Source organism: Bacillus rossius, chromosome 1 (genome assembly GCF_032445375.1).
Source record: "Bacillus rossius redtenbacheri isolate Brsri chromosome 1, Brsri_v3, whole genome shotgun sequence".
Lineage (NCBI taxonomy): Eukaryota > Metazoa > Arthropoda > Insecta > Phasmatodea > Bacillidae > Bacillus > Bacillus rossius.
Window position 1 is genome coordinate 277,246,571 of NC_086330.1, and position 27,309 is coordinate 277,273,879.

The following is a 27,309-nucleotide window of genomic DNA, read 5'->3' on the forward strand; positions in this document are numbered from 1 at the left end:
CTTAAATCTCCATGCACCGCCACGCCTACCAGCACAATCCCTGGTTATTGAAACCAAAGTTACAAACAACTGACGAGGACAGCTGAGCAGGCTACCCCCTCCACCCAGACGTGCGGCCACACCGCGCGGCCTGTTGCGACAGCGCGCCTCAGTGACCGCGGCCAGTGGCTGCGCCAACGCGCGGCCGGACAAACAAACCACAAAAAAAAAAAAAAAAGAAGTGCGATCTGCAAGCGAGCAGCACGCCGCACCAGCCCCGTGCCCCAGTTACTTGGTCACGCCACTTGCGCCGACGAGTGAACAGAGCAGCCAGCCCAGAGTCCCATCAGTAAAGTCCCTCAAATTTGATTTTAAAAACCCTGGAAAATTTTGAACCGCTACAATAAGGCAGTCAAATAAACTAGCGTTTCTGGTAAATTTACACATACATTGTGCATGTTAATTTACATAATAAGGAGTAAAAATGTACCAAGAGCCTATGGAAAATTGATCAAACTTTTGCTTTGTAAAAATTAATACTTTTGCACTTTTGATTAAATTAATTAACTTGAGTAGCACAAGAAAAATAATATGTGCAGGTATATAATTACATTTTACATCGACGGGGACTCTGCTAGCACATCCTTTTTCCGTAACTTCACAAAATCTTTTTTTTTGCAGTGTATGTTGAAAGTGTTTTGAAGAGCCACGCCCTACCCCCCAATTGTGAGTGTGACCTCGAGGTGATGGTCGGCTCGTGCGCGGCCATCTTACCACACGTTACGAAGCACGCTTGGCAACGTATGTCGGGGCTGTTACGGGAGCAAGACGCAAGACGCTATTCCGTTATTTATTTTTGTACATGTAACAGAAATATTCATGTTAACTTACAGATATTCGTAAATTTGTACATTGACGTAAAAACAACTGTATGGCTGCAAAACAGAGTTCGCAGTAATGCTGGGTTCAGATTCTTACTCGGGGAATTATGCTTTGTGTTGTCCCAGTACATTCAATAGTGTTATACACTTTGTATTCATAAAACTATAAAATATAAAGTAGAAATATATTTAAGACGTATAACAATATATGTTTAAATATAAAAGTATCCATTAATACTGATGAAAAACTAATTTAAATAATTTGGGTTGCCCGACCTGTAAAATAAGTTTGCTGAGTAATAGTTAAAAAATAGTTTAAAAGTTTACATTTTTACCAATTTAGCTGTGAAAAAAATTAAGTTTATGTGGTTTTTATATTTATTTTATATTTATTATTTTATTATTATGAAGTAATTTTTTACAGACAAAATTAGGTAGTTCAGGTCAGTTGAATTTTGTTTCGTTTAGGGTTTTGCCTTGCATTTCGATCGTATGCGGCGTACTGATTGTAATTTTGGTGTTATCTCGGTGGTATCGCTAATGCCCATAAAAATTTACCTCAGTCAATAGCTTATTTTTCCATAAAATTAATAGATTTTTATTTCGTTAAACAAGAATTACCATTTAAGGCGGATGAAAACCTACACGAAGCGAGTTTGCATTGTGGCAAACAAGTGTACTTATATCCGAAACATCAGGGATCAAATCCCTTCTCGACCATCCCGATTTCTGATTTTCAAAACATTCCCGAAATGACTCCAGCTGAAAGTTACTAAGTGTATTCTTTTGCTCAAACAAATATAACTTTTATTAGAGACTTTTTAACTGTCCTTACTGATTTTTTTTTGTAAATGAATTATATATGTTTGCAAATATGTTTATTTCTAAATTAAAAAAAATACTGTATCACTACAAAAAAGTGTTTGCAGTTTACTGGGTTCACTGTGTGTTGTCCCAGTAGTTCAAGTTAATTGTAAACCGTTCCCTGATTAACTTTCTTGTATTAACTGCGCACATTAATAAGCATAATAAAACAAAATAAATAAGCCGAATGATTGAACGTGCGATTATATTTTAGTAGTATATAATAGCCGGTCCAGCTACAGGAGTCCACAGGAGTCAGATGAGCCATATCGGATTAAGACCTCAAAGCTGCTATCTTGGATCGCCCTTCAACATTTTCCAAAAATTGCCATATTTACTCAAAATTGGCCATAATTTGCCAAAAATCCGCCAAAATCAACTCAAGTGTTCAGATTTTAGGAAAAATATTCCGCAGAAAAATCCCAAAAAAATCAGAAAAATAAAAATTTCCCTATTTTGAGGGAAAATTTCACGTTTTAGTCCTCGAAAATGCCAGTGGCTTGAAAAGTCAACAGAGTGGCTTATGTTCGCAACTACAAGCCACCCTAAGCCGCTGAGGCCATGACCTCAACCATTAGGATGTCATGGCCGCTATCTTGAAATTATGATGTCACCATATCACCTTTGGTAACGGCCGCCATATTTAAATTCCGTAAATATTATCGTATTTTAATGGGAAAAATTTTAAAATTAATTAAATATTTAATTAATAAAATTTAAAAAAAAACAATCCACCTTTTTGAAAATCGTCTGCCATCTGGGGAACCCATAATTATTATTAAAAAATTGGAAACAAATTGGAAATTTAAATTGTAAAATTTAAAAAAACACACGCACATACGTCATGGAGTTTAGAGTCCTCGGTTCAAACCCGGCGAGGGTAAAAATAAAAATGATGAATTCTACCTCCACAGAGGCAACCGGCCGACTGACCTCCCACCACTAAGGCCAGCCAGTACATCACATCCGTCATCTTGTTTCCGTCTGCTAGAGTACATCGTCTTGTATCCGACGTATTGTCTTCGTCTTCTAGAGGGCACTGCCACTATATTAGTTTAATTTTTACTCACTAGAGTACGGGAATTATTTATTGCCAGTATGTTGCCATCTTAGCTAGACACCAAGGAGAAGGAAGTTCGCCCTTCATGATAGTGCTTCTGAGTTGTCTCAAAGCATATTATTATACTGAGTAAAGGATTTTTTTTGTTTGAACTCCACATTATAAAAATATTTTTAGTGATAATTTGGTACCAAGAATTCAATATTTAAATCTAACTAAAAAAATAAAAAAATACTCGACTCGGTAATTAAAAAAAATTTCTGCAGAAATCGATATCTAAGAAATAACCAGGAGCTCTCACAGAATATCTGCAGAAGTCTCGACAGGAATAATGTGCACACGAAGAATACTATCAGAATATTGCCAGAAATAATCAGGAGCACACGGAGAAAACTAACACCTGTTGTCAGCAATATCAGAAAAATTCAACCAAAATAAAATAAAATAAAAATGAAAAATAATAAAATTAATAATAAAATTAAAAAAAATATGGCCTGTACTAGTACTCTATCCTTTCTCAACAAAGAAGATCACAAGCTGGTACAAGCAATTTTTGTATTTATTTATTTATTTGTTGTTACTTATTTTTATATTGTACTTATTTTTTTGATTATTTTATTTTTATTTTTTTCTGAGATTTTCTGATATTGAGGAAATTGTGTGTTTGTTTTCTCTGTGTGCTCCTGATTATTCCTGCCAATATTTTAATGGTTTTCTTCATGAGCTCCTTATTATTCCTGCTGAGACTTCTGCAGATATTCTGTGAGCGCTTCTAGTTATTTCTTAGATATCGATCTCTGCACGAAAAGTTTAACTTAGTCAAGTAATTTTAATTTGAGTTATATTTAAATTGATAATTTATGCTACTAAATTAGCAAGAAAATATTTTTATCAGGTGGAATTCAAACAAAAATACATCCAGTACTCTGTCAAATAATATGCTTTGAGACAACTCAGAAGCACTATCATGAAGAACTTCCTTCTCCTTGGTGTTCAGCGAAGCCTTCCTTCTCTTGATATCCTTCTCTTGCTATCCTGCATGCTTATTATAAAAATTTTTAATATCGATATCGCCCCAGTGATCATCGTTAGCTTGATCAGAATAATTTATTTTATCACGACGTTTTCATCGTTTTGCTCTCAGGGCTTCATCACAGTCACTGATCTTGCATGCTTTAAATGCTTCAGCAGCATCTTCTTTCGCGTCACCAGCTTCAAAGTCACTCTCTCCATCACCATAGAAGTCAGCATCTTCACGTGGATTACTGTAAGAAAACAAAATCTTGACGTCAAAGCTTTTTCATTGTCTAAAAGCTTCTTTTTTATGTGTCAACCATTATTGCAAAGTATGGAGGATCTACTTGATATGGGCTTGAATGCATTGGCGTACCTGTGTTCATAATGTTGGGGGGGACAAATAATGATTTTGATGTCATGTAAACCCATTCCCTTCTTACTAAGACGGGGGATCCTGGGGTCCTCCACAGGAAAATTTTGATTTTAAAAGTGCAAAATAGCGCTTTTTAAGCAGTTTTTTTTATTCTAAGCATTGGATACATCGATGTTAAAATTTTTATTGTTTCCTTAAGATAAAATTTGATGAGTGAAGAAATTACAAATAAAGTTGGGCAGAATAATATTACAAAATAAAAATATCGTGGTCTAGAAAGTTGGGGGTGACAGTCCCCTCCACCCAAAAAGTTTAGGGGGACACGTCCTCCCTGTCCCCCCCGGTTCCTACGCCCCTGCTTGAATGTATTCTTACTTTTCACGGGGATTATACTTCCGTTGGTCGCGCCAAACATAGTTTCAGTTTCCACTGTAGGAGTGACACTTCTATATCTCCCTGTTTGTTCTATGTTTGATGGTTTCTACTGTGTGTTGCCCAGACCGGGTCCCTGGAAGGCCAGCACTTCAGGAAGACCAAGAAGCTCGTCTCCCTGAGCGAGCAGAACCTGATTGACTGCTCGGGCCAGTACGGGAACAACGGCTGCGAAGGAGGTCTCATGGACTACGCCTTCCAATACATAAAGGCGAACCGTGGCATCGACACGGAAAAGTACTACCCGTACAAAGCAACAGTAAGCCATACGAAAATATTTCCCTTGGGTATTTGTATCATCTTTATTAACTGTTCACGATGTGTAATGGATCATGTCTGCTACCCCTTAAATATTTTTTATTAAAATTCCTGTTAAGGACTATCAGACGTCCTATGTTACCAGAACAAATTTCATTCTTACAGCCTTTTTAACTTTCTACGAAACTAGCAAGTTTCCTCTTTTCTTCAATATAATTACTTAAGAGAAATTTTCTACGTTTATTGTTTTCTGTGTGTATTTAAAGAAACTCTTTGGCGAAAGAAAACTCAATAATGGATTTATCATAATTCTCGCAAACGATTGTGTATTATTTGTCATCTGTTTTTCTGTCATTTATATGCAGATGTGCTATTCATCTGCTTAGCCTTATAACATTACACATCCACACCATCTTAGTGATAATCACCATAATATTCATACAACATTAGGAACAACATTAACATCTATATTAACATGAACTAACCATTTTTTTTGTTTCAGTCTAAATACAGTCTTAATTTTTCTTTCCAGCTTTGTATGATTCTTTTTCCCCACCTCAATTCTATGGTTATATGCAGACAACTGTTTGAGTATTTTCTCATTTTCTGTTAAGCTGTTGTCGTAGTTATTTAATACTTCACCTTGCGTAGTGAAAAGGTTCAGTCACTGAATATTGTAGGTCATATTATTTCCTTCATTTTCCAAGTTAGGAAAAATATAAAAATTTTCCTTGCAGTATACTATGTAATTATCGCATAGGCATGAATACACATGGATTAACTCGGTACGAAAGAAAACTTGAAAACATATACATTTGCATTACTTTAAATTCTAACTAGACACACACACGGGACGACTCTAATCGAGTAATAAACAAGGATACGAAGTGTTGACACATGGTTTCCTCCATTTACTGAAATCACACAGAATACGCACATCCAGTAAGTAGTGACAAGGATTTATGGTGATTTGCGTTATGTGCTAAACGAAAGACCACTGAAAACAAATGAAAGTTAATATATAATTTAGCATGAAATTTAAAGCACTAATATTATTGAAATTTTAAAAATTTCAATTCTAATTATTTTAACTTATAGTACATAACATTTAATAAATTACATTTATTTACTATTTAGTGTGTACAAAAATATATGGGCAAAGATAAAATAATATTCATTCAATGGGTGTTAAATTCCACATTATAATTAAAATTATTTTTGAATTGAGGAAAATAGTAAATTTTTCAACTCACAAATACCTGCAAATTAATTTAATTTGTTCTGAGTAATTCTGATTATCACATGGATTTTTAAAATCAATAGTATTGTAAAAAATTATATATCACACCCCAACAAAACACTATTTTGGTAAAAAATATTGTATATTTAAACTATATTCTGAGTGTGATATATTTGAATAGTACAGTGTCTTAATGATCAAACGAAATTTATAAAAGTTAAACAATAACAGTTACAAGGAAGAATCCACTGGCTCTAGCATGCCTAATTGCATGTAAATCCATAATATTTGACCAAGAAGTTAAGAAAACATTTCAGGAATCATCAACAAAATCAATCATTAATGTACTGAATTATTCGATCGATATCATTCCTCAGTTAGTGTTATATATCATTCTCGTGTTATTGAGCATTACTGTTGTTTGTAAAAAATCTTGGCACAGTTAATGCATCGATGTTCGATAGTTGTCGAATCACAAACGATTGAAGTCTCCAGCGAAGACAAAAGTCATTAATCGAGGTTTTCTCTGCAGCCAGCACTATAGTCATAAAGCTCGCTTCTGCTGGTCTACCACGACTGTTGCTGTCGTTTTCTCCTCTAGTGTTGTCATCGACGATGCCAACGGGATCTGCGCCACTATCATCGACGCTGACGCCAGCGTTCCCGTAGACGATGGTACAACTTTAATACCTATAGTCCGACGGTGGCTTAGAGCGGCTTGTCACCGGAAATTTTAAGCCACTTTGGGGAATTTTTCAAGCCACTGGCGTTTCTGAGTACTAAAACGGGAAAATTTTCCAAAAAAAAAAACGGGATTTTTTTTAGGAAATAAAGACATTTTTATTATTCATATTTTTTTTTTAGATATTTTGGCGATATTAAAAAAACTCGACATTTTGGCGAATATTGGGCAAATTTTTGCATATTTTTGGGTATTATTTGGCAAATATGGGGAAATATTATAGTTCAAGATAAAGGTCATCCAAGATGGCTGCCGTGACGTCACAATCCATGATGGCAGACCGGCACCAGGCAACAAAAAAAATACGCTTGAATAAAACATCAATTAGAATATACAATTATGCGCTAATTTTCAAATGAAATAATCAATATGCAAAAAATAACCGTAGTCATGTGTTGTACAATTTTACAACATGTTTTTTTTTTTTAGAATCTGGTTGCCGAAGGAATCTTTTGTTAAAGTAAATATTTTTTTTTTCTCTCCCGTGAAGGATGGCAGCTGTCGCTATAACCCCAAGGACAAGGGCGCGACGGACAAGGGCTTCGTGGACCTGGAGAGCGGCAGCGAGGAGCAGCTGCAGCAGGCCGTGGCCGCCGTGGGGCCGGTATCCGTGGCCATAGACGCCAGCCGCAGCTCCTTCCAGCTCTACAAGGACGGTGAGCCCATCCGCCTGCCCCGCACTGGCACTTGTTGCTTGACACGGATCTCCGACACGAATACGAATGTCTTTAATCTCGAGAACGGTCGGTACTTCCGCCGAGGATACGACGCCGCTTAAAACTCGTAAACTATGAAAGCTGCAGAGTTGAAGTAAGTGTATCTTAGTAGAGCAGACTCTGTTCGTGGTCGTTACACACGACTCACCCGGTTAACATTTGCTGTGATGACGTAAAGAGCGTTCGTTGGTGGGGAGCGTCGAATTGAAGTCAGTGAGAACTGTGGCCCCGGAAGTATTAGACCGATTTGCGTGATTTGAACTTCTAAGTTGCTCGTGAGTGAGCACTGAGTGGTGCTAGTTGAGTGGAATAACTACAAAGTTACTAACTTTTTTAATCACAAAATATCTAAGTGATGACAGGTTCTGTTGGAGAAAAGAGAGAAAACAAGCAAAATCACCCGAGCGAAAATGATTTAAAAATGCAATGTCATAAGAACCGAATGAGGCTAAAAGTAGCAGAGAGAAATGAGCCAGTGGTGCAAAACGATCCCCCGAACGAGGCGCGAAATTTGCGCTCGAGCGAGCCTCGGCCGTCCACCTCACGAAAAGCGACGGGGAATGCAGCAAAATGTTTGGTAATAGACATGGATATGATCTCCGATGATTCTGATGTTAATATGAAGTCATTTGAGCCAGTGTTTGAGAACGATAGGCGGAGTTTGTTGCGGTTTTGTGTCGCAATTTTTCTGGCGTGGCCGCCCGACCGTCAAGTAAGACGATCATCGAATTTAAAATCAATTTTGTTAAATTTTTTTAATGAATTTAATACACAACTTTCCTGTTAAGTGCGATAGAAATTCATGAAACAAACCACTATGTGTTGTAGTACAAAATGCAGCCTACCCAGAATTTCTTTGTAAATGAAACATACATATTGAAGTAAAATTACAGATAGGTATTTGTAAATTTGTAGGTTTACATGAAAACATCTGTGACAATACAAAACATTGTTCACAGTTAATCCGGATTTGGATCCTTACATGCGAATTTATGCTTTTTGTTGTCCCAGTACCTTCAATAGTTGAAGTTATGTGTAAACCATTCCCTGAATAGCTTTCCTCAATTCACTGCGCACATAATTAGAGTAATAAAACAAAATAAAGTCAAATTGTAGTATATGCTATTACCATTTCCATGGTAAAAAATATGCTTAAATGAAACATAAATTTAAATATACAGAACGTCCATAAAAGTATGTCCCAGTTTCAGTGGTATATTAATTATTAATTGCACATTTAGTTATACGACACACAACCAACCTAAAGTCAAATTCTTCACACACTTTGGTTAACAAGCCTCAATTCCATGTCTTAACTATAGCAAAATATTAGGTGGCAATGGAACGTAGACAGGATCGTTTATAAAACCTCAAAGGAAATAATCGCATGGTGTTACGTAGGTGAACGTGGAGGCCAGCGAAAAAGAGCTCTGTCGTCTAGATCATTAGGAGCAATCCAACGGTCAAGGACTCCGACGTTCAACTAATCTCTCTCGTACAGAGATACCAGTGGGGTCAGGCTCCATCCTGTTGACAAATAAAGTTTACAGGTTCATCCTTAATTAATTGCCATTTTGCGTTGGTGGCGCTGGAAGTGAGAAAACTACAAAGCAGTTCTCGTGGATGCGTTTGTATAAAACTCTTTAATTGTGAAATTGAATCGAAACTCTACAACGCTTACAGTTTACACTATTAAAATTTATAACTGGGACATTATTCTATGGAAAAACGGAATAATTATGCACCAATTTTCGTAAGAAGTAGTCAGTATTATATCGTTAAACGCATTTCATATATGAAAAAGTATCCACTTCCATGTGTTGTACAAAATTGCAAAATCTTTCTTCTAGTGCTAGAAACTAAGCAAGGATCCGTTTTTCATCGGAGCAGCTTTTTCTTTCGATATCGAAGCTTTGTTTAATGATGAAGAAGCGGTGAAAATGATTTCCGAGCTCTTTCCACGATGATAAATCCTAGTGTATCGATAAATAAATTAATTAATGGTGATCATTTGTTTCTGTTTACACATTCTTCGCGATATATACCCAAATATTTTTAAATTAAACACAAAGTTGATGAATCCCCAATAAAAAAAAATCCCTCTCGGTACAGCTTACAGGCGTAGGTAGAATTCAAATTACCTATTTTTCTTCTGGAAATGTTTTGGAAACTTCTATGAACTCCTGGAATTTTTAAAGAACTTAATGTACATAACAATCTACATGTTCTCCAGTATTAAAAAAAAATTTCGATTTAACATTTTCTCATATTCCATTCAGCGAAAAATCTTTGCATGTTTTTAACTTAATACACCCAGCCTACTAAGGTAGTTATGTAATTATTTTTTCATCTAAACACTATTTTTCATTCCTTGCACTATTGCACGGACGTATAAAACATTTTTTGGACAAAGGTTTAAGGTAATATTAAGATGGCTAATAATAAATTCTGACGAATTTGATACTAAGGAAGTTATATATTAGTTTCCATTTCAACCTCGGTTTTTACGGTAATAGTTCGTTTCATCCAAAATTGTTTCAGTCAAAAGACTCATTTTAAGTTTAGGAGTTTTACAATTAATTATAATGGATTTGATATTATATCTATTTAAAAAAGTAATGATTTTTTTGACTTTCTACCCTTGTCATTTCCACCCCTCGCAATAATGTTTTGTTAAATAAAATTTACTCCAGATAAAAGTTTTCAAAAATATTTAAAAGGTTAAACAAAAGTAAACATTATTCGATAGAGTAAAGGGTAGGGAAGTTCTATTTATTTTCTTATTTCCAGCCCAGGTTTTTCCAACCTCTTGCAGTAATGGTTATCTAACCTAAAATTGTTTCAGACAAAAGTTTTTGATAAAAATTATAATATTTACAAACAATGTATTTTATGTAATTGAACCCCTGTTTATTCTACCCCTTTAAGTAATGGTTGATAGTATAAAAAGTTATTTAAAACTAATGTTATAGGTAATAATTTTAGTTGTAACAATAAAACAGAATTGGTTTAATAGTGTAAATGGTACAGAGATGATGAATTTTTAAAAATTTTACCTTTTTATTTTTTCAACTCCCTGTAACAATGGTTCGTCTTATCAAAAATGGTTTCCGACAGAAGTTTCAGATCAAAATTATAAGATTGGCAAACATTTTGAACGTTTTTGATAGTACTCCTACTATGGGAGTTATGATTTTTTTAAATTTTACTTCTTTCCCCTTTTCTCTGCTCCAGAGTACATAAAATGAGACAACTCTCACACCCGGCCCGGGTTTGCGTCTATTTTGCACAACATTACTGATAAAAAAAATTACTTAAATCGAGCAAAAATTCTGATTCAAACCATCATATTAGGGTGTAGGAAAAATCATTAAAATACATACCATTTAAAATTATTTTAAAAAATGTACTTAAAAAAGGCAAGTTTGATGTTATTTGAAGCAGTAGTCCACAAAAGATTAATGACTTTTTGCACTTTATTTTTAGACTGATTTCTTATCTTTTTTTTAAAAACTCTAAAATAATTAGAAATATTTATTAAAAATGCAGAAATAACAGACCTTCAGACAGGTTTCGTAAAGTTATATGTATGTAAACTTGATATTAAATAAGACATGTTAAAAGGGCATAAATAAGGTAAATAAAGGCTATGGTTACAGGGCTTGTAGCATATAAAATATTATCAGCTACATTCACGTAATTTCTATTACAACTTGGCCACACTCTCATTTCATACTACAGTTATACAATAGTTATAAATATGCATATAAAACAATACTAAGGAAAAAATCTCAAAATTCTGGGAGCACCCTATTTTACTACCGTAAGACGTCATGCATCTAACGTAATTTCCAACGCTTAAAAAAATTACAAACATTACTTCCAGTTAAAAAAATCTTATATTTCTGTGCCAGGCAAAGTCTAAGTTCGTTAAGGGAGCGTTCAAGTATTACGTAACGCAATTTTTTGATATTTTTGACCCCCCCCCCTCCCCCTCCATGTAACGCGCCGTAACGTTTTTCTGTAACCCCCCTCCCCCCTAGTAAATGTTACGTAACCCCAAGTGACCATTTTTACCTAAAGTTACAATTATGTGGCGTAACGTACCGGAATAAGTCACTAAAATACCTTTGTTATTGTTTTAATCGCTTTAATGTTATTTATTAACATTTGAATTGTCTTGTTTTTAAAAGCAAGAGCTTTCTAATGTTTTTTTTTGTCCTAATACATTTTTACTACTCAATCATACATTTAGCAACCATACATTTAATTACGTCGTTTTCCTGACTTGGCCCTGTCATTACACACTTTTTGCTTTATCCGCCATTTTTCTTCTCACGCATTCTCCTATTTTAGCGTTTTACTAATAAAGCTATTAAAATCAAATAACAAATTTTATTTATAATAATTATTTTTACCTTTGGCAATGCAATTACAAACATAAAACTAACTGAAATAAAACATATTTGTCAAAATATAATCGTATTTAAGAATACGATCGAACGAAAACGAAAAACATTTAAAATAAAATTAGCCATAATTAAAATAAGTAGATTGTAAAAAAACAAAAAACAAACAATTCAATTGGAGTTTTACTATTCCTCTGTCCATGGGCTTGCCAGCCACTCAGATTCTTTCATTACTGGCATCCGGAGAGCAGACGAAGAGGGTTCCGGAATTGTTAACCCGCTTGCATCAACTTCGTCTTCGTCAAGCCAATCGGCATCCTCAGACGATGCTTCACAGCGACGCACAATGCAGAGAAACTCATTTGCCCTTCTTGAAGCAAGTCGCTGTGGCCATACTCGACTTTCATGACGGTCTTGGGCAGTCTTGCCATGCATGAAACTATTGTGCATTTGCACACTCTTGTGGGATGTAAAATAAATCCCACAGGTTGAACATACTCGGTTCTTTAGGTCGGATTGTACCGATGGGCAAAATAAATCGTAAGGCATCTAAACCCTTCTAGAGGAGGCGACAGATCAACAGACAACCTCACAAGAAGTGGCGAAAACTTGCATGATCCTTTGTCTATCTGACTAGGTACCACGAGCTTGTTTGTGGTTTGAAGGATTGGGCAGGGTGGCGGCAGGAAAGTTTCTGGAAAGACAGATTTTAATGCACTCCTCAAGCGGGAACAGCAGGATTCATCCACGCATTTAATAACTTGCAAGAAGTATTCCGATTCACGGACGTGAGCGCTATACCACGCCATATTAGGTTCTGCTGGATCCTGCAAGCTATCTTCAGGGTTTCTATATTCCGCCGAAACATCGTAGTTGTAAATTTTCATACAGTCGGCCAAGTTCTTGGAGCACATAAACGAAAAGGGTTGCCATCTTGGGAGAACAAAATACGAACAATTCAATCGGGAATCCCCCGTAAAAAATAAACGAAAAGGGTTGCAAACTTGGGAGATTTTAATTCACTAGTAGTTTTATTAACCCTTCAGACCAATCGTCTTTCGTACTACAACATTACTGTTGTGATGAGAGAAAATCTCACACATAGAAAACCGTGTATTGTGAATATCAATACCTACATAATTTCTAATATGGCGATTGGAGTCTACGTTGACAACCGAAGTATAACGAAACCATCCGAATAGCGGTATTTTTGTTTTAACTACTTTACTGGAGTGACGAGAAAAACTATCACAGCTGTTGATAAATATATATATATATTTGCTTTACGTTTGGAGTTAAAAAAAACATTCTCTAATCCTGTAAAGCAAGCAGAAGCAATTTTGTGAAGGTAAAAAAACATTAAGTTATCATGCCATTTGAAATTTTGAGGGAAAAAAAAAGTTTAAAAAATGCGTGAAAGAATCTGTCTCTACGCGACCGTTCTGAAGGGTTAAAAAAAAAAAAAAACAATGTGACGTAACGCGTAGGTCGAACCCCCCTCCCTACCCTGTAACGCATCGTAACGTTTTACAAGACCCCCTCTCCCCACCAAATTCGTTACGTAATACTTGAACGCTCCCCAAACAGCTAAAAAGGGCCGTGACGTCAATAACTCTTGAAACTTTATCACCGCGTTACCACAATACACTCGTGCTTAGTCTTCCAATTTTTGCATTATGTCTACGGGCTTGGACTGCGACTTTATTTGACAGAATCCAAACACACATTAGCGCACCGCTACTAATAGTTCAATCTGTTTATTTTATCACCACGCTAACAACCCCGGTATCCAAACAACCATTCAAAAACATATTAGTCCGTGGCCACATACTTGTTGTCCTGAGTTATGCCTTTTACCTGAGCACCTCGTCCACATAGCTGTATCTTACGTGCTCGGTCGTAAGGCAGTTTCCAGCGGAAATCCGCGCAATAGTTTAACTTGCACGGCGTAGCACTCTTCTCTCACTTGGTCGTTCACGGAATTATTTACCACGCAGAAAATCCCGTGTTGACGTAACGTCACGTAAAAGTATTCCATGTTGTGCACCACTATTATGAGCCCGGTGCCCGAAACGAACGCGCAACAGCTCGCCGGCCCAGCCATCACTGTCTGCACTGCCGCGGTCAACAACCGCTGACTTCACACCCTCTAACGGCCATCGGCCCACTCAAAGTTATGACCCCAATTATTTTCTCCTAACAGTCCCGACATTTTAAGACCTAATATATACATAGCACAAAATTACAAATAAAAAGTTACTAAAAAAAAAACTTAATAAAATTTTTTGCCAACGTTTTAGATATTACACGCTTACACTTGACTCAAAATTCTAGAGGCAGCTTAACATTTATGGAAGCTGTGGCCTTCGGCCAATGCCTATCGGTCAACCAGGAATAAAAACGGTGTTAAACTACTTAACTAAAAGTAATGAAAATATATACAAAAGCACCTTAAACTAATCTGTAACCAAAAAATCAATACAAGAAAATTGTGATTGTCTTGAAAACATAATTAGCGTAAATAATGTGGCGGAAACGCCACACCTCTATATTTTTCAACCCCTTGCACCAGTGGTTCGTCTAATCAAAATTTTTTCCGGCAAAAGTTTTATATAAAAATTATAAGATATACAAACACTTTGAACGAATTCGATGGTGTGCCTACGATGGTGTGTCATCCAACCCTTGTGTTTTCAACACCTTGTAGTTATGGTTGATCGTATACAAAACGTTTTCAGAAAAAGATTTTGGTAATACTCCTACGATTTAAAATTTTTCAAACAGTTTTGATATTTTACATTGTGGAGATACAGCGATTTTTTTTTTTCAAAAAACCTTCATTTCTACCCTTTTGGTCGAATATTGCCCATTAACGAAATCGACCGAGATTTTCCAATACTAGATAATATGTATCAGTTTGGAAGTGATTAGTGAGTAATTGCGTAAGTTATCGTGTTAAAAAAATTGTGATATATATAAACTTTTGAGTTGTCGATGGTTTTGTGGTCTATGGACCATGAAACCAAAAAATATATAAACAATTTTTGAAAGTCGCACTACGGTAATGGCTACAATAGGTAGTATTTTTTTTTCAAAACTACCTAAAAAACCACAAAAATAACAAGAATGAGTTTTTCAGTACTCACCTGAGATGTGTAACATCTAACATCGGTAATGAGCAGATTGATGTGTTCTCCTGTGGCAAATACACTTAGTCTTTAATACGAAAATCGTACACAAAATTTAACGTTTGAAACTAATGCTGAGCGTGATAAATATATAAGGAAATTGTGTTTCTAAATGCATTTCTTGACGCGAATCACACGTAAGTACTTCACGCATCTGCCACTAGAATTCGTTGCCGGAGAAGCTACGTCAACTATTGAATCATTTGATTAATATACCGAAAGTTTAAACTATATAATAAAAGTCCCAAATAACATAATTGAATAAAAAAATAAACCCCAGCTTTGGATATGCTTTTCGACAAGGAATTGTATTAAAATACTGCCCATCTTGATAATTTTACTAAAAATTTAATACTAAAAAGTTTCCTTAAGCTCTTGTGAACCACAGATGGCAGCACCATGGTTAATCAAGTACGTTTCATGCAACTTCCGTTCCTTTCACGAAATTACTGCTACCAAATGCCGTATACCGAGAGATAAGATGTTATATATAAATTAAATGATGTGAACCGCAGCCGTATTTACTACCGACGTTTGTCACATTCATACTGCCTAAAAGGAGAGCCACAAACCCCTCAAGGTTACAAGGAGGCATAAAAGGACATGAGCCCCTCGTCCTTTCAGGAAAGGCTCTACGGCGATTCTGCAAGGATTCGTGAAATTATTCGGACGGTTACATAAATGGCTGATCACCTGAAGATACGATTTTCAAGGATCCTTTACGCCTAGTGGTCATTTTAGAAGGTATTCGGAAACAGAGTTGCCACAATCTGGAATTCGTTTCATTTCATAGGATTATTATGAATATCATATGCAATATAATATATATTTATATTATTTGATTTCCTAGGTTTTCAAATTGCAATTTTATACAAAGGCTAAAGGTGAATTTCAGACCTCCAAGTACAGCAGTGGACTCAGAAACTTTAATAATTAACCTCATGCTAAACAAACCTGAGTTGTACTGGGATTTTGGAATCTAACACACAACCCACGCCACGTGAGCATGGCGTTTTAGTGATAACGGGTACTGAGGACCAAACTAAAATAAGATAGTTGGATTTATTTTGTGAAAGATATATAATCATTGTAAATTGCATGTTAAAAATGTTTTTCTTGTGCTCACTAAAATAATCCCCCATTTGTATTTGTTCGTTGCACACAAGCAAAACGAATTACGATACAGACATGAACGAATTCCATATTACAACCAGTTGTTCGGATACGACAGCAATACAGCAGTACAGAACAGTTTGAAGGAACAGGCTGAGTAAAAAGTAAGCACAATCCAAAGACTGGCATACCCCAGGGATCGGCAGTCCGTGGCTCGCGAGCCGCATGCGCTCTTGTCATGTGATATTATGGCTCTAAAACTCACTGCGCTGCCACATCACACAAAATTTCCTAACAAAACCAAACGGCACATCACAGCGCATACGAAGGGAGTTATTATTTTTTTTTGTCATTCAACCCTTGTTTTTTCAACACCTTGCAGTTATGGTTGGTCGTATCAAAACATATTTAAACAAAAATTTTGGTATTATTTATACGAGTTATAATTCGTTCAAACGGATGTGATATTTTCCATATTAAGGGAGTTACAGCGTTTTTGGGTATTTATCTGTAAACTGGGTGACTTTTCTAGGAAAGCTGTCTAGGCAACTTTTTGCATATATATTTCGTAAATCTTATTCAGGGGATATATATCCACCTATTTATTAATAAATGGCAGATTAACCAAAAATATTTTATTTATTTAGAAAATATTGAGCTTTTTATGAAAAATCGATACAGGGGACAGTTGGTTTCATCCATTAACACACTTCTGACATTCTCTAGAAAAACACTTCTCATTATAGCGGTCACAACACAGCTCCTGAAGCAATTTCTGATGGCGTTTATAATTCAAGATTTTTCCATTAAATAAAACTGATAATTTCAAGTCTATGTTTGCGTGGTTAATGCACAAACAAGTATCATGCTTATCAACTTTGGGCATGACAATCCAAAAAGGTGGGAGTCTACAAAAGGTTTGATAACTTTATTTGAGATTGTTATTTTGTTGGAACGAGGAGGCAGAAACAGTCTCCTGTACTGTTGAGGGCCAGGGGACTGTTTAATTTGATTTCATTGAAAGGCAACACAAAATGTAATTGAGTCATGTAATTTTACTGTAAATAGGAAATATTTATCTATTATAAAGATAGGAATTATCTATGGTTTAATGCAGTATATTAAAAATAAATAAAAATTATCCTCACCAGAGAACTGTTAGCTGTCAGGTTACGACATGACTTCCACGGAGGGACACTCGTACAGCACTAAAAAAATGGCGTCCGGACGGTAATGGCTAACTTCAGATCGTCAGCGTCATTCTTGTTTAACCTTTAGACTACGCGGTGCGGAGTTTTTAATAAAGACAGGGGGACTATTCGCAAAATACGGAGACAAAATTTAATTTTTTTTTTTTAGCATGATAAAATAATATTTGTAAAAAATAAACATGTCCCATTAACAATGAAATAATATTGTTTGAATAATCAAACAATTTGATTGATTCCAATAGATATTGTTTTAATCAATTTTATCTGAAATGACTGTACTGCTTCAGTGACACGCCCGGGGACTGTTTTTTGCAGTCTATAAAAACGTTTTTGATACAATAAACTTTATTTTGAAGGATGTTTGCTCAGCAGAGCTAGATTAGGTTATTATTTTTAAAGTTATTTACGAAACATTTATGATTTGAACATTTTTAATAAAATATTGGCCTGATACAATGAGTTGCCCAGTTTCCAGAGAAATTTCTTTTTTCTGTTTAAAAAAAAAAACGTTCCCAATTTCTACCGGTCGGATATACCCATTAACGAACTTGACCGAGATTTTCCTCTACTAGATTTTATGAATCAGTTTAGAAGTAATTTGTGAAAAATTGCGACAGTTATCGTGTACACAAAATTGTGAGATATCTATAAATATAAACATTATATAAACTTTTGATTTGACGATGGTTTTGGGGTCCATGGACCGTGGAACCAAAAACTATATAAAACTTTTCCGAAAGTCGCACCATGGTAACGGATACAAAACGTAGTATTTCTTTCATATGTACCTAAAATTTCCAAGAGAGAAAGTGTGTATGTGTCCGCGTATGCGTACCTGTGCATGTATACACATACACATAATATGTGTATGTTTATGTACTTATGTGCGCTCGTGCTATGTATGCATGATTTTTGAGTAGGTAACGAGTAGGCCTACATACGTGCGACAGTGATATTAACAATTTGTAATTTTTAATTTGCATTTTTTTATTTAATGGTTGAGTTAAGTAGTTTTGACAGCTCTGTAGAATTTACATCTTGAGAGACTGGATTAGCTCCAGCATGGAGAATGAGATATCTAAGAAAAAGTACCCTAGCCAAAAGTTATGCCTGGTGTGAACAACCAGTCCGGGTGTTGAACCCGGTAACTCGGAGTGCTTTGGAAGAAAGAATGGTGGGGGTTGTGTGTAATGCGCTCAACGTGACGCCAAGTGTTGACTTACACCGTCACACTAAGAAACTCGGCAGAGAGATAGAAGGTTTACGGAAAGCGACGATCTTGCGTAGCCGACACTTAGAGCCGGAATGCCGGAGGGGTGGACATGTTTCCTCCCACTACGCCTCCCAGTCCACATCTTCTACCTACGAGCCCACAATATTGTACACAATACGAGTCGCACCTGTGTTTTCGTACCATGTGCGTCTCTTCCTGAGGACGGGAGTAGATAGCAGTTCCCGAAACGTCGCTTGTTTCTGTTTTGGAAAACTATTGTGTTTGTTTCATCTTTTCGTTTTGTTGTGTTTTTGTCTCGTTTCAACTGTTGTGCTGATTTTTTTTGGGGTTCAATTGATTTATTTGTTTTGGTTTTTTTCATTCTCTTAATCCATTTTTCTTTGTTTTTCTTTGTTTGTAGACCATATTCCTGTTATGGAATATTATGTGGTGTATATATCCTGTTGAAAACAGCAATTTTTGCTTAATTTGTGTTTTTTGTCTTTTGTTTTTTTGTTGTTTTATTCTACAGACATACATGTGCTTAGCAATGGCGTATGTCCAAAAGCTTACATCAAGTCAATATTGTACCCGCTGAACTGGCCAGCGGAGTTGTCCCCTCCCTGCATAGGGCGGCAGGAGACAAGTGAAGAGTAATGTCAAGGTCAGCCACTCCCACGAAGACACGATGTTATCCCTACCACCAAAGTACACAGACTGGCAAATTATAAGTGAGGTTTGTTTAGCGGCTCAGCTTTAACCATTTGTTGGGTTGTTTCATTTTCATGCCATTGCGATTTTCTTATCAAGAACTATTTCTATGAATGCAATACTACTAAAAGCTGGCAAAAGTTAGTAAATGATGCGAGGTGGCGCAGTGCCGAATCTGCGACTTTTTTTGTGGAAGTGTTACTGGGTTCAGGTCCTACACAGCAAATATTTTTGTATGTGGAACATAATTATTCATTTTAACTTATACATATTTGTAAATTTGTATATTTATATGAAAACAACTATATCACTACAAAATAGTGTCCCGCAGTATTAATGGGTTTGGATTCCTTACCGGATATTTATGGTTTGGGTTGGAAATGTACTTCCGATAATTTAAGTTATTTGTAAACAATTACCTGTATAGCTTTTCTGAATTAACTGCGCGCAATAATAAGTATAATAAAACAAATAATGACACATTTTTGAATACTTGATTATTATTCCCATGGTTTAAGAACAATTATGCTTGAATGAAACATCAATTAAATTATAAATTTTTTAGCTAATTTTCGTAAGAAATACTCAGTATTATCATTATAAACGTCTTTCATGTATGCAGAAATTATCATAGCCATGTGTTGTACAAAGGTACAACAAAGGTACATCTTTTATTTAGTATGAAAAATTGTAATTTCAAATCATCGAGTACAAACAATCAAACCCCGTTTGAAATAATTAAAATACCGATAAATGTCATCTTAGACTTTTGCCTGATACAGTTTTTTGATACGGTCATTGACCACTGTAGGGGGTGATCAAACATAGTTCGTATTAAAAAAAAATTACTACTTAAGTAGACACAATACCAAGACCATTTAAAATGGTTGTTATTTTCTAATTTACCTCAATCAGTTGTATAAAAACATTTTTGATATATTAAACCCTTAGCGCAAGAAGTGAAAAAAATATGTTTAGTAGTTAACGTATGGGTGTTTATTTACATGTTTTTTTGCGAGTTTAGTGCAGAGGGCAGCAAAGAACCCATCTACCTGATTGGTCCTTATATCTACCTGATTTGGGCCTGATATCTATCTGATTTGGGCATGATATCTACTGATAATTTTCCAAAATATTCTTGAAATCTCACGATGGTGCTTCGTGAGTATATAATAGACAATATAGAATAGAAAACATTCGAAACATTTTGAGTTTTTTGGAATATGCGAAATTGTTTGATCTTTGCAATTTTGGAGAACACAAATGGTGGGATGCTTTGAACACGAAGTTTATGGAATTTTCAAGAAGTTTCCAGAATGTTCAAAAAGTAATATAAACTGGAAAATTACTGCGGATGTAGGCTGAGCTGAAAGGTTTTCTTATTAAATAATATTTGAATATTTGTTTGTGAGTGCGATTGCAAAAATAAAGTATGTTATCGTTAACTAATAAAGAAACCTGTGATAGTATTATTAACCAGTGTACTTCATAAATTTATGATTTTATTATTTATTTCTATTTGTGACATGCCCACCGAGTGTTAGGCTAAGGCCACACGTGCGTGTTTTTACGCTGAAGCCTAGGGAGTTATTTAAATGAATCCGCTATCCGGCCACATGAGCATTGTAGCGTGAACTGAAACCATCTCCGTTGTGCATGCTTAATTATGAATTTATTAAGAAATAACCAACATTTGATTTGTTTTCTTTGTCTAACTCAGCCAATTTTTCTCCTAAAAAAGCCGCTGTTACTAACAACCAAGATTCACGCTTCTTTTCTCGGTCTTTAAAATCTTTACTTTTGGTGTCACACAGACACTGGCATTTTTGTACTTCCAAAATGATGAGTTCGCTGTATAAATCCATTATGCGACACTACACACGAAACACCACGGTATCAGAACAGAACGCGGCGTGAATCCCCGCAAGTGTGGCCAGGTATTGACTGAAACGCTGCGTGAAAACACGCTAACGAATTGACCGCGGTACATTCTCGAGCGGGCGACCTTGAAGACGCGCCTACCTGACCTCTCCCCGGTGGGAATTCCCGGTCCGTCTGGCCGGTCTCATTCTCCTTCCTGCGATTCATATTCCTAGCGGATTTCACGCAGAATCTCTGCGTGAAAACACGCACGTGTGGCCTTAGCATTATGGAGCATTAGCGGTGGGCACGAACACACAAACAACTCAGGACACAAGAGATGAGTCACTGCATGTGGCCAGGTACCGCAAGCATGTTGGCACTTCGCAGAGGTGGGCACCACCGCACCACCTACAAGGAAAAACAATACATGCAGTAAGGCTCCACCCGCAAGCAGCAGCCACCGCACACGTCCAGCTTCCAAACGGGAAAAAAAAAATAAAAATAAATAAAAATAAAAAACACATACATAAACACAAATAAGTCACCCCATGTGAAAAAAAAATCAGCAGTAACATTCATGATGTGTGATATTTGGAAATGTTTATACCTTTGTGATATTTGAGAATAATATAAGTATCAGAAAAAATACATGAAAATAAATATTGTGAAAATAGAAGATACAATGTGTACATATGATTGGGCATATTATAACATTTTTTAAATGATTTATTTTGTTACTAGAAAGAGGAAGAAACTCTCATATTTATTTAAATATAAAATAAGTCTGTATATAATATTGCTATAATTACTTAATGTACATAGTAAAGGCTGTTTGCGATTGTTTAAAGCTGAACTTTTTAAGCCGGTGGTTCCAAGCACACAAGGACAAAATAATGTAAAGTAAAAAAAAAAATGTATTTGCATGGAGTACATGCACGACAGAAGTGAAACTTCTTGCTTAGTAGGTATATATATGTCGAGATAAATTATTAGTAATTTTTTACTGAACAAGAGATAATAATTTAGAATAGTAAGGTTGCGGGTATAGAGTTTAAATTTAAAAAAAAAAAACTGAGTAGTCGAATACATGCATCACTGATGCGTCATTCTTAACTCTCCCTTGCCATCTACCCTTCCGGCCGTTAAAACTAGCATATAGCATGCTACACTGCGTACCTATCCCTTTCCCCCTTTACCACCATCCCTTTCGACCGCTATTGGATGCGCTGGAATGGCGTCGCCGCTGACCGGTACGTCCTAACTATCTCGAGTGTCGCAACACCCTGAAGCAGCGAGGAGCGCATCACGCAGAGCGACAGAGTGCGCCCCCTTGTGCCGCAGGAGTGTACTTCGAGCCGGACTGCAGCAGCGCGCAGCTGGACCACGGGGTGCTGGTGGTCGGCTACGGCGGCGAGGAGGACTCCCAGTTCTGGATCGTGAAGAACTCCTGGGGCCGATCCTGGGGCAAGAAGGGCTACATCCTCATGTCGCGCAACAGGGACAACAACTGCGGCATCGCCACCTGCGCCAGCTACCCGCTCGTCTGATCGCCGCCAGTCCAACTGCTTCATAGCCACTATTTCCTGCTACCAGGGTGTCAACTCCCCATTCAGTAATGTTACAAAACTTCTTTTGGGCGCGGTGATAGTAAAATTTTTAAAGCTGTATTTCAATGCAAAGTATTCGTGAAACATTTTTGTGATACTTTTAAGACGTGAAAAAGGACAGAGAATATGTTCTTGTTTCTAAACATAGTGTGAAATGGCATTTCAATATTTTAAGTAGTTTACCATTAACTAAAAGTTTATGTATATGGTTAGGTAAGTTACATTAAATATACTATAGATTTGTGTAAAAGCTCGGTTAGGTTAGTTACGTAAAAAATATTTTAAATAACGTGTGAACGGTTGCTTACGTACGTTTCATATTTTAGTTACCATAAAGCTGTAATATCAACATTAGGGTAAATATCGAGGAATTAAATTCAAAATATTTAACTGATGTTTTGGATGTAATGTTTTCATTTTAATCCTTTATATACCTCCTTAAATCCTATAAAAAATATGTTTTTTTCAGAAAATGTTCTCCTTTCTCTCCTTCTGCCATTTTACCCCTTATGCACAATATACTTACGAGTCGAGTTTTAAATTTCTAAAGAAGTTATCCGCGCTTTTTTTTTAGAAGCGAAACAATCGTTGACTTATCAAGTTATTTGTTTTAAGGAATATATTTTTTAATGATTTTTTAATTCAATTTTTGTTTATTGAATAGCTTATTGCATGTGTGAAATGTGGCAGAGAATTCTATGTTTTATTTCAGACCACTAGCTATGGCTACTGCATGCAAACGAGCCAAGTGGACTACTGAACAACTGAAGGGAGCATTGATGTCGTTCGAAAATGGCATGCCTGTTGCTGCAGCTGCTCGTGAGTTTAATGTACCAAGAAGAACCCTGAGAAACCATATTGCATTAGGAAGTAATGAAAAAAAAAAACTTGTACGAGGTACTTTGCTTACAAATGAAGAAGAAAATATTTTGTGCAGTCGAGAAGTGGGTGTTCCCCTTACACCTAAAATTTTAAGGAAGAGTGTGTACTCATTTTGTGAAGTGAACAATATCAAACATCCATTCAGTAAAAATACACAAATGGCCGGGAAAAAGTGGCTGAAGTTATTTCGTCAACGACATCCAGATATTACGAAAAAGAAAGCCCAGCCAATGAATGCAGGTAGAGCAGCTAAATTAAACAAATTCATCGTCAGTGATTATTTGGTTAAGTTAAACGAAATATTAGTGAATCATAATTTTGCAGGACACCCAGAAAATATTTACATCATTGACGAAAAAGGTTGTCGCCTAACATTGCACAAGCAGCAGCAGGTTTATGGCAGAAAAGGAAGTAAGAGAGTTCACCTCATTGCACCAGAGCATGCACAAAATGTCACAATTTATTGTAGCATGTTGTAATGCAATCGGCCAGGCGATCCCTCCAATGATTCTCTTCAAAGGCAAGCGTTGCAAGCCTGAGTGGGAAGAAAATTTGCCAGCAGGAACAGTAATTGAAATGACAGATAAAGGCTCTATGACATGTTAGGTCTTCACTAAGTGGGTTTCACATTTCGCAAAATTCAAAACCCCTGGGAAAACATTGCTGATATTCGATGGAGCGAAGTCTCATTTAGATGCAAATATAGTGGATGTGACTGAACAGAATGACATTATTTTGTTTTGTCTTCCATCAAACTGCACTCATGAGTTGCAGCCCCTGGATAAATCTGTCTTTGGGCCATTCGAGGAATATTGGGATCAAGAGTTTCTTAATTTTTGGAGTACACATAGTGACAGAAACATAAACTGTGTACGATTTGTCTTGATTTTTTTCGAAAGTCTGGATTAAATCAATGACCCCTTCTAATTTAGTGGCAGAATATACAGGGACCGGGATTTATCCTTATGACTGCAACATTCTCCCTGATACTGCCTTTGCGCTATCCGAACTTAGTTAATGAACTATGTAGCGGCCGTGGCCGCTCGCCAGCAGGGAACCCGTGAGGCCGGAGGGCTCCGGTCACTGCTGCAGGCAGCCGCGGCCACGGCCACCATTGTAGCCTCGTGGCTACGGGCTGTGATCGGGGCGAATAGGATCGCATTGCAATGAAACACTGTAACTTGGAGGTGTACTTTATTGGCGGCAGCGAGAACACATACAAAATGCTACAACCAACAACCTGTGTGCGTGGCTGTGTTCCAAGCCGGACTGGCTCGCCTCTCGGGTCTCCCTCACTGCGTGCCAGACACCCCAGGATGGGGGTGGCCTGCCGGCCAAATGGTATTCCTGGGGGGGGGGGGGGGTAGGGGCGTCCTGCCAGCTGTCCGCTCACCCGCAGGGTACCCATTAGGCCGGAGGGCTCCAGTCATTGCTGCAGGCAGCCGCGGCCACGGCCGCTACAGCACCCCGTGCCAGTGATGTGCCACATCACGAAAAACCGCCCTGCAGTCGGTCGGGGAAGCGTACACGACGCCCGGCCCACGTCACAGGAGGTGCGGGGGCAGTCGCGGTGGGCCCCCGATGTTGCTGGGGAGGTGGTGCTGCCTCAGGAGGGGGGGCGGCTGTGATTGGTGGCTCCTGGTCGGCCAAGACGTATGCAGGCTTGAGTCGATCGATGGAGACTGTGGTGTGCCGGCCATGCATAAGGAGAGTTGCAGTTTTTGGAGTTCTGCCGAATACGGGGAAGGGGCCCTCGTAGGGTGCATGTAGGGACCCATTTTGCCCCTCGCAGTGGATGAAGACCTCAGTAGCCATCGGAAGGTCCCTGGAGACAAACGGCCTTGTCCCACCATGTCGCGAGCCGCTGACCGGCTGCAGGTCTTGGAAGTGCAGGGAGAGATCCGTCACCAGGCGCAGGGGTGTTTGGATGTTCTCCGAGAAATTCCCCTGGTAGGCGCAGGGGCTGGCCGTAGACCAACTCCGCAGTGGAGGCATGGAGGTGGTCCCGCCAGGCTGCTCGAATGCCGAGCAAAACAGTAGGTAGGACATCTACCCAGTGCTCGGTAGCGTGGCAGCGGATAGCTGCCTTGAGCGAACGGTGCAACCTCTCTACCATCCCGTTGGAGGCCGGGTGGTAGGCGGTGGTCTGGAGGTGAGTCATGACCACCAAGGCGGCGAGGGCCGCGAACAGGGAGGATGTGAATTGTCGGCCTTGATCGGTGGTGGCTCTAAGGGGGGCGCCGAAACGTGCCACCCAAGTGGTGTAGAAGGCTCTGGCGACTGTAGCTGCCTCGATGTTCTCGACAGGCACGGCCTCTGGCCAGCGGGAGAAGCGGTCAGCCATGGTGAGGCAGTAGTGGAAGCCTCGGGAACATGGGAGGGGCCCGACCAGGTCTAGGTGGACATGGTCGAACCTGGAGGAAGGAGGTACGAAAGATCCTACCGGCGAGGAGGTGTGCCGTGCGATCTTCGACCGCTGGCACGATACACAGGATCGGGCCCACCGTCGACAATCTGCTTGCATAGATGGCCGGACGAACCATTGTGAGACCAACTTCCCTGTGGCCTTGATGCCCGGGTGTGCCAGCCGGTGCGCCATGTCAAACGCCGCTCGGCGGAACTGTGGGGTCAGGAAAGGCCGAGCTGTCGGTGTGGACACATCGCAGTAACTTCCAGTGGCAAGTCCGGGATCTTGACCTTCGTCAGCTGTAGGCTGGAGTCGTGCTGCAGGAACCGCCGCAACTCCTCATCCGCTGCTTGAGCCCGTGCCAGAGCATGATAGTCGACTGGAGCTATGACCGATTCCACCTGGGACAAGGAGTCCGCCACGGTATTGGCCGAGCCTGGAATATGGCGAATGTCTGTCGTGAATTGTCCAATGAAGTCGAAGTGCCTGGCTCGGCATGGAGAGCACTTGTCAGAGTTTTGGGCGAAGGCGAAGACTAGAGGCTTATGGTCTGTAAGGATGGCAAAATCCCTGCCCTCAACCATATGGCAAAATTGCCGGACAGCTAGGTAGATGGCGAGGAGCTCCTTGTCATAGGCTCCGTACTTCTGCTGCGCTGGGTTCATCTTCGCGGAGAAGAATGCCAAGGGTTGCCAGTGGTTGAGTACCTGTTGCTGGAGTACCGCTCCTACTGCAAAGTCCGAAGCGTCCGTCACGAGAGCCAGGGGAGCATCGGGGATAGAGTGGGCCAGAAGGGTAGCTGAGGAGAGCCTGGTCTTACAATCTTCGAATGCCGCGCTGCTTGTGGCCTTCCAGACGATGGCATCTTTGCCTTTGGCTGCCCCTCGTAAGAGCTCATGCAGGGGGCCCTGTGCTGCCGCAGCCCTAGGAACGAACCATCGGTAGAAGTTCACGAGACCAGTGAACTGGCGCAGCTGCTTTGCTGTGGTAGGCTTGGGGAAGTCCAGAATAGCACGGACCTTCTCTTGCAGAGGTTGGGAGTAGTTGGCTGCGATGGTGTGTCCCAAAACTGTGACGCGGGACTCGCCAAAGACACACTTGCTAGGGTTGATAATGGAGCCCATAGTTCGTGAGGCAGTCGAA

The 27,309-nt window shown here is 38.4% G+C and overlaps 1 protein-coding gene across 1 annotated transcript in view; it reads left to right on the plus strand.

The window, feature by feature from the left end:
• Window positions 1–22,992, plus strand: part of LOC134527488 (procathepsin L-like) — a 79,013-nt gene extending 56,021 nt beyond the window's left edge. The window contains exons 4-6 of the mRNA XM_063360212.1: window positions 4,674–4,865; window positions 7,337–7,502; window positions 22,612–22,992. Coding sequence (XP_063216282.1) covers window positions 4,674–4,865; window positions 7,337–7,502; window positions 22,612–22,817 — 564 coding nt within the window. The 3' untranslated portion in view covers window positions 22,818–22,992. The remainder of the gene's footprint in view (window positions 1–4,673; window positions 4,866–7,336; window positions 7,503–22,611) is intronic.
• Window positions 22,993–27,309: the final 4,317 nt, after the last annotated feature.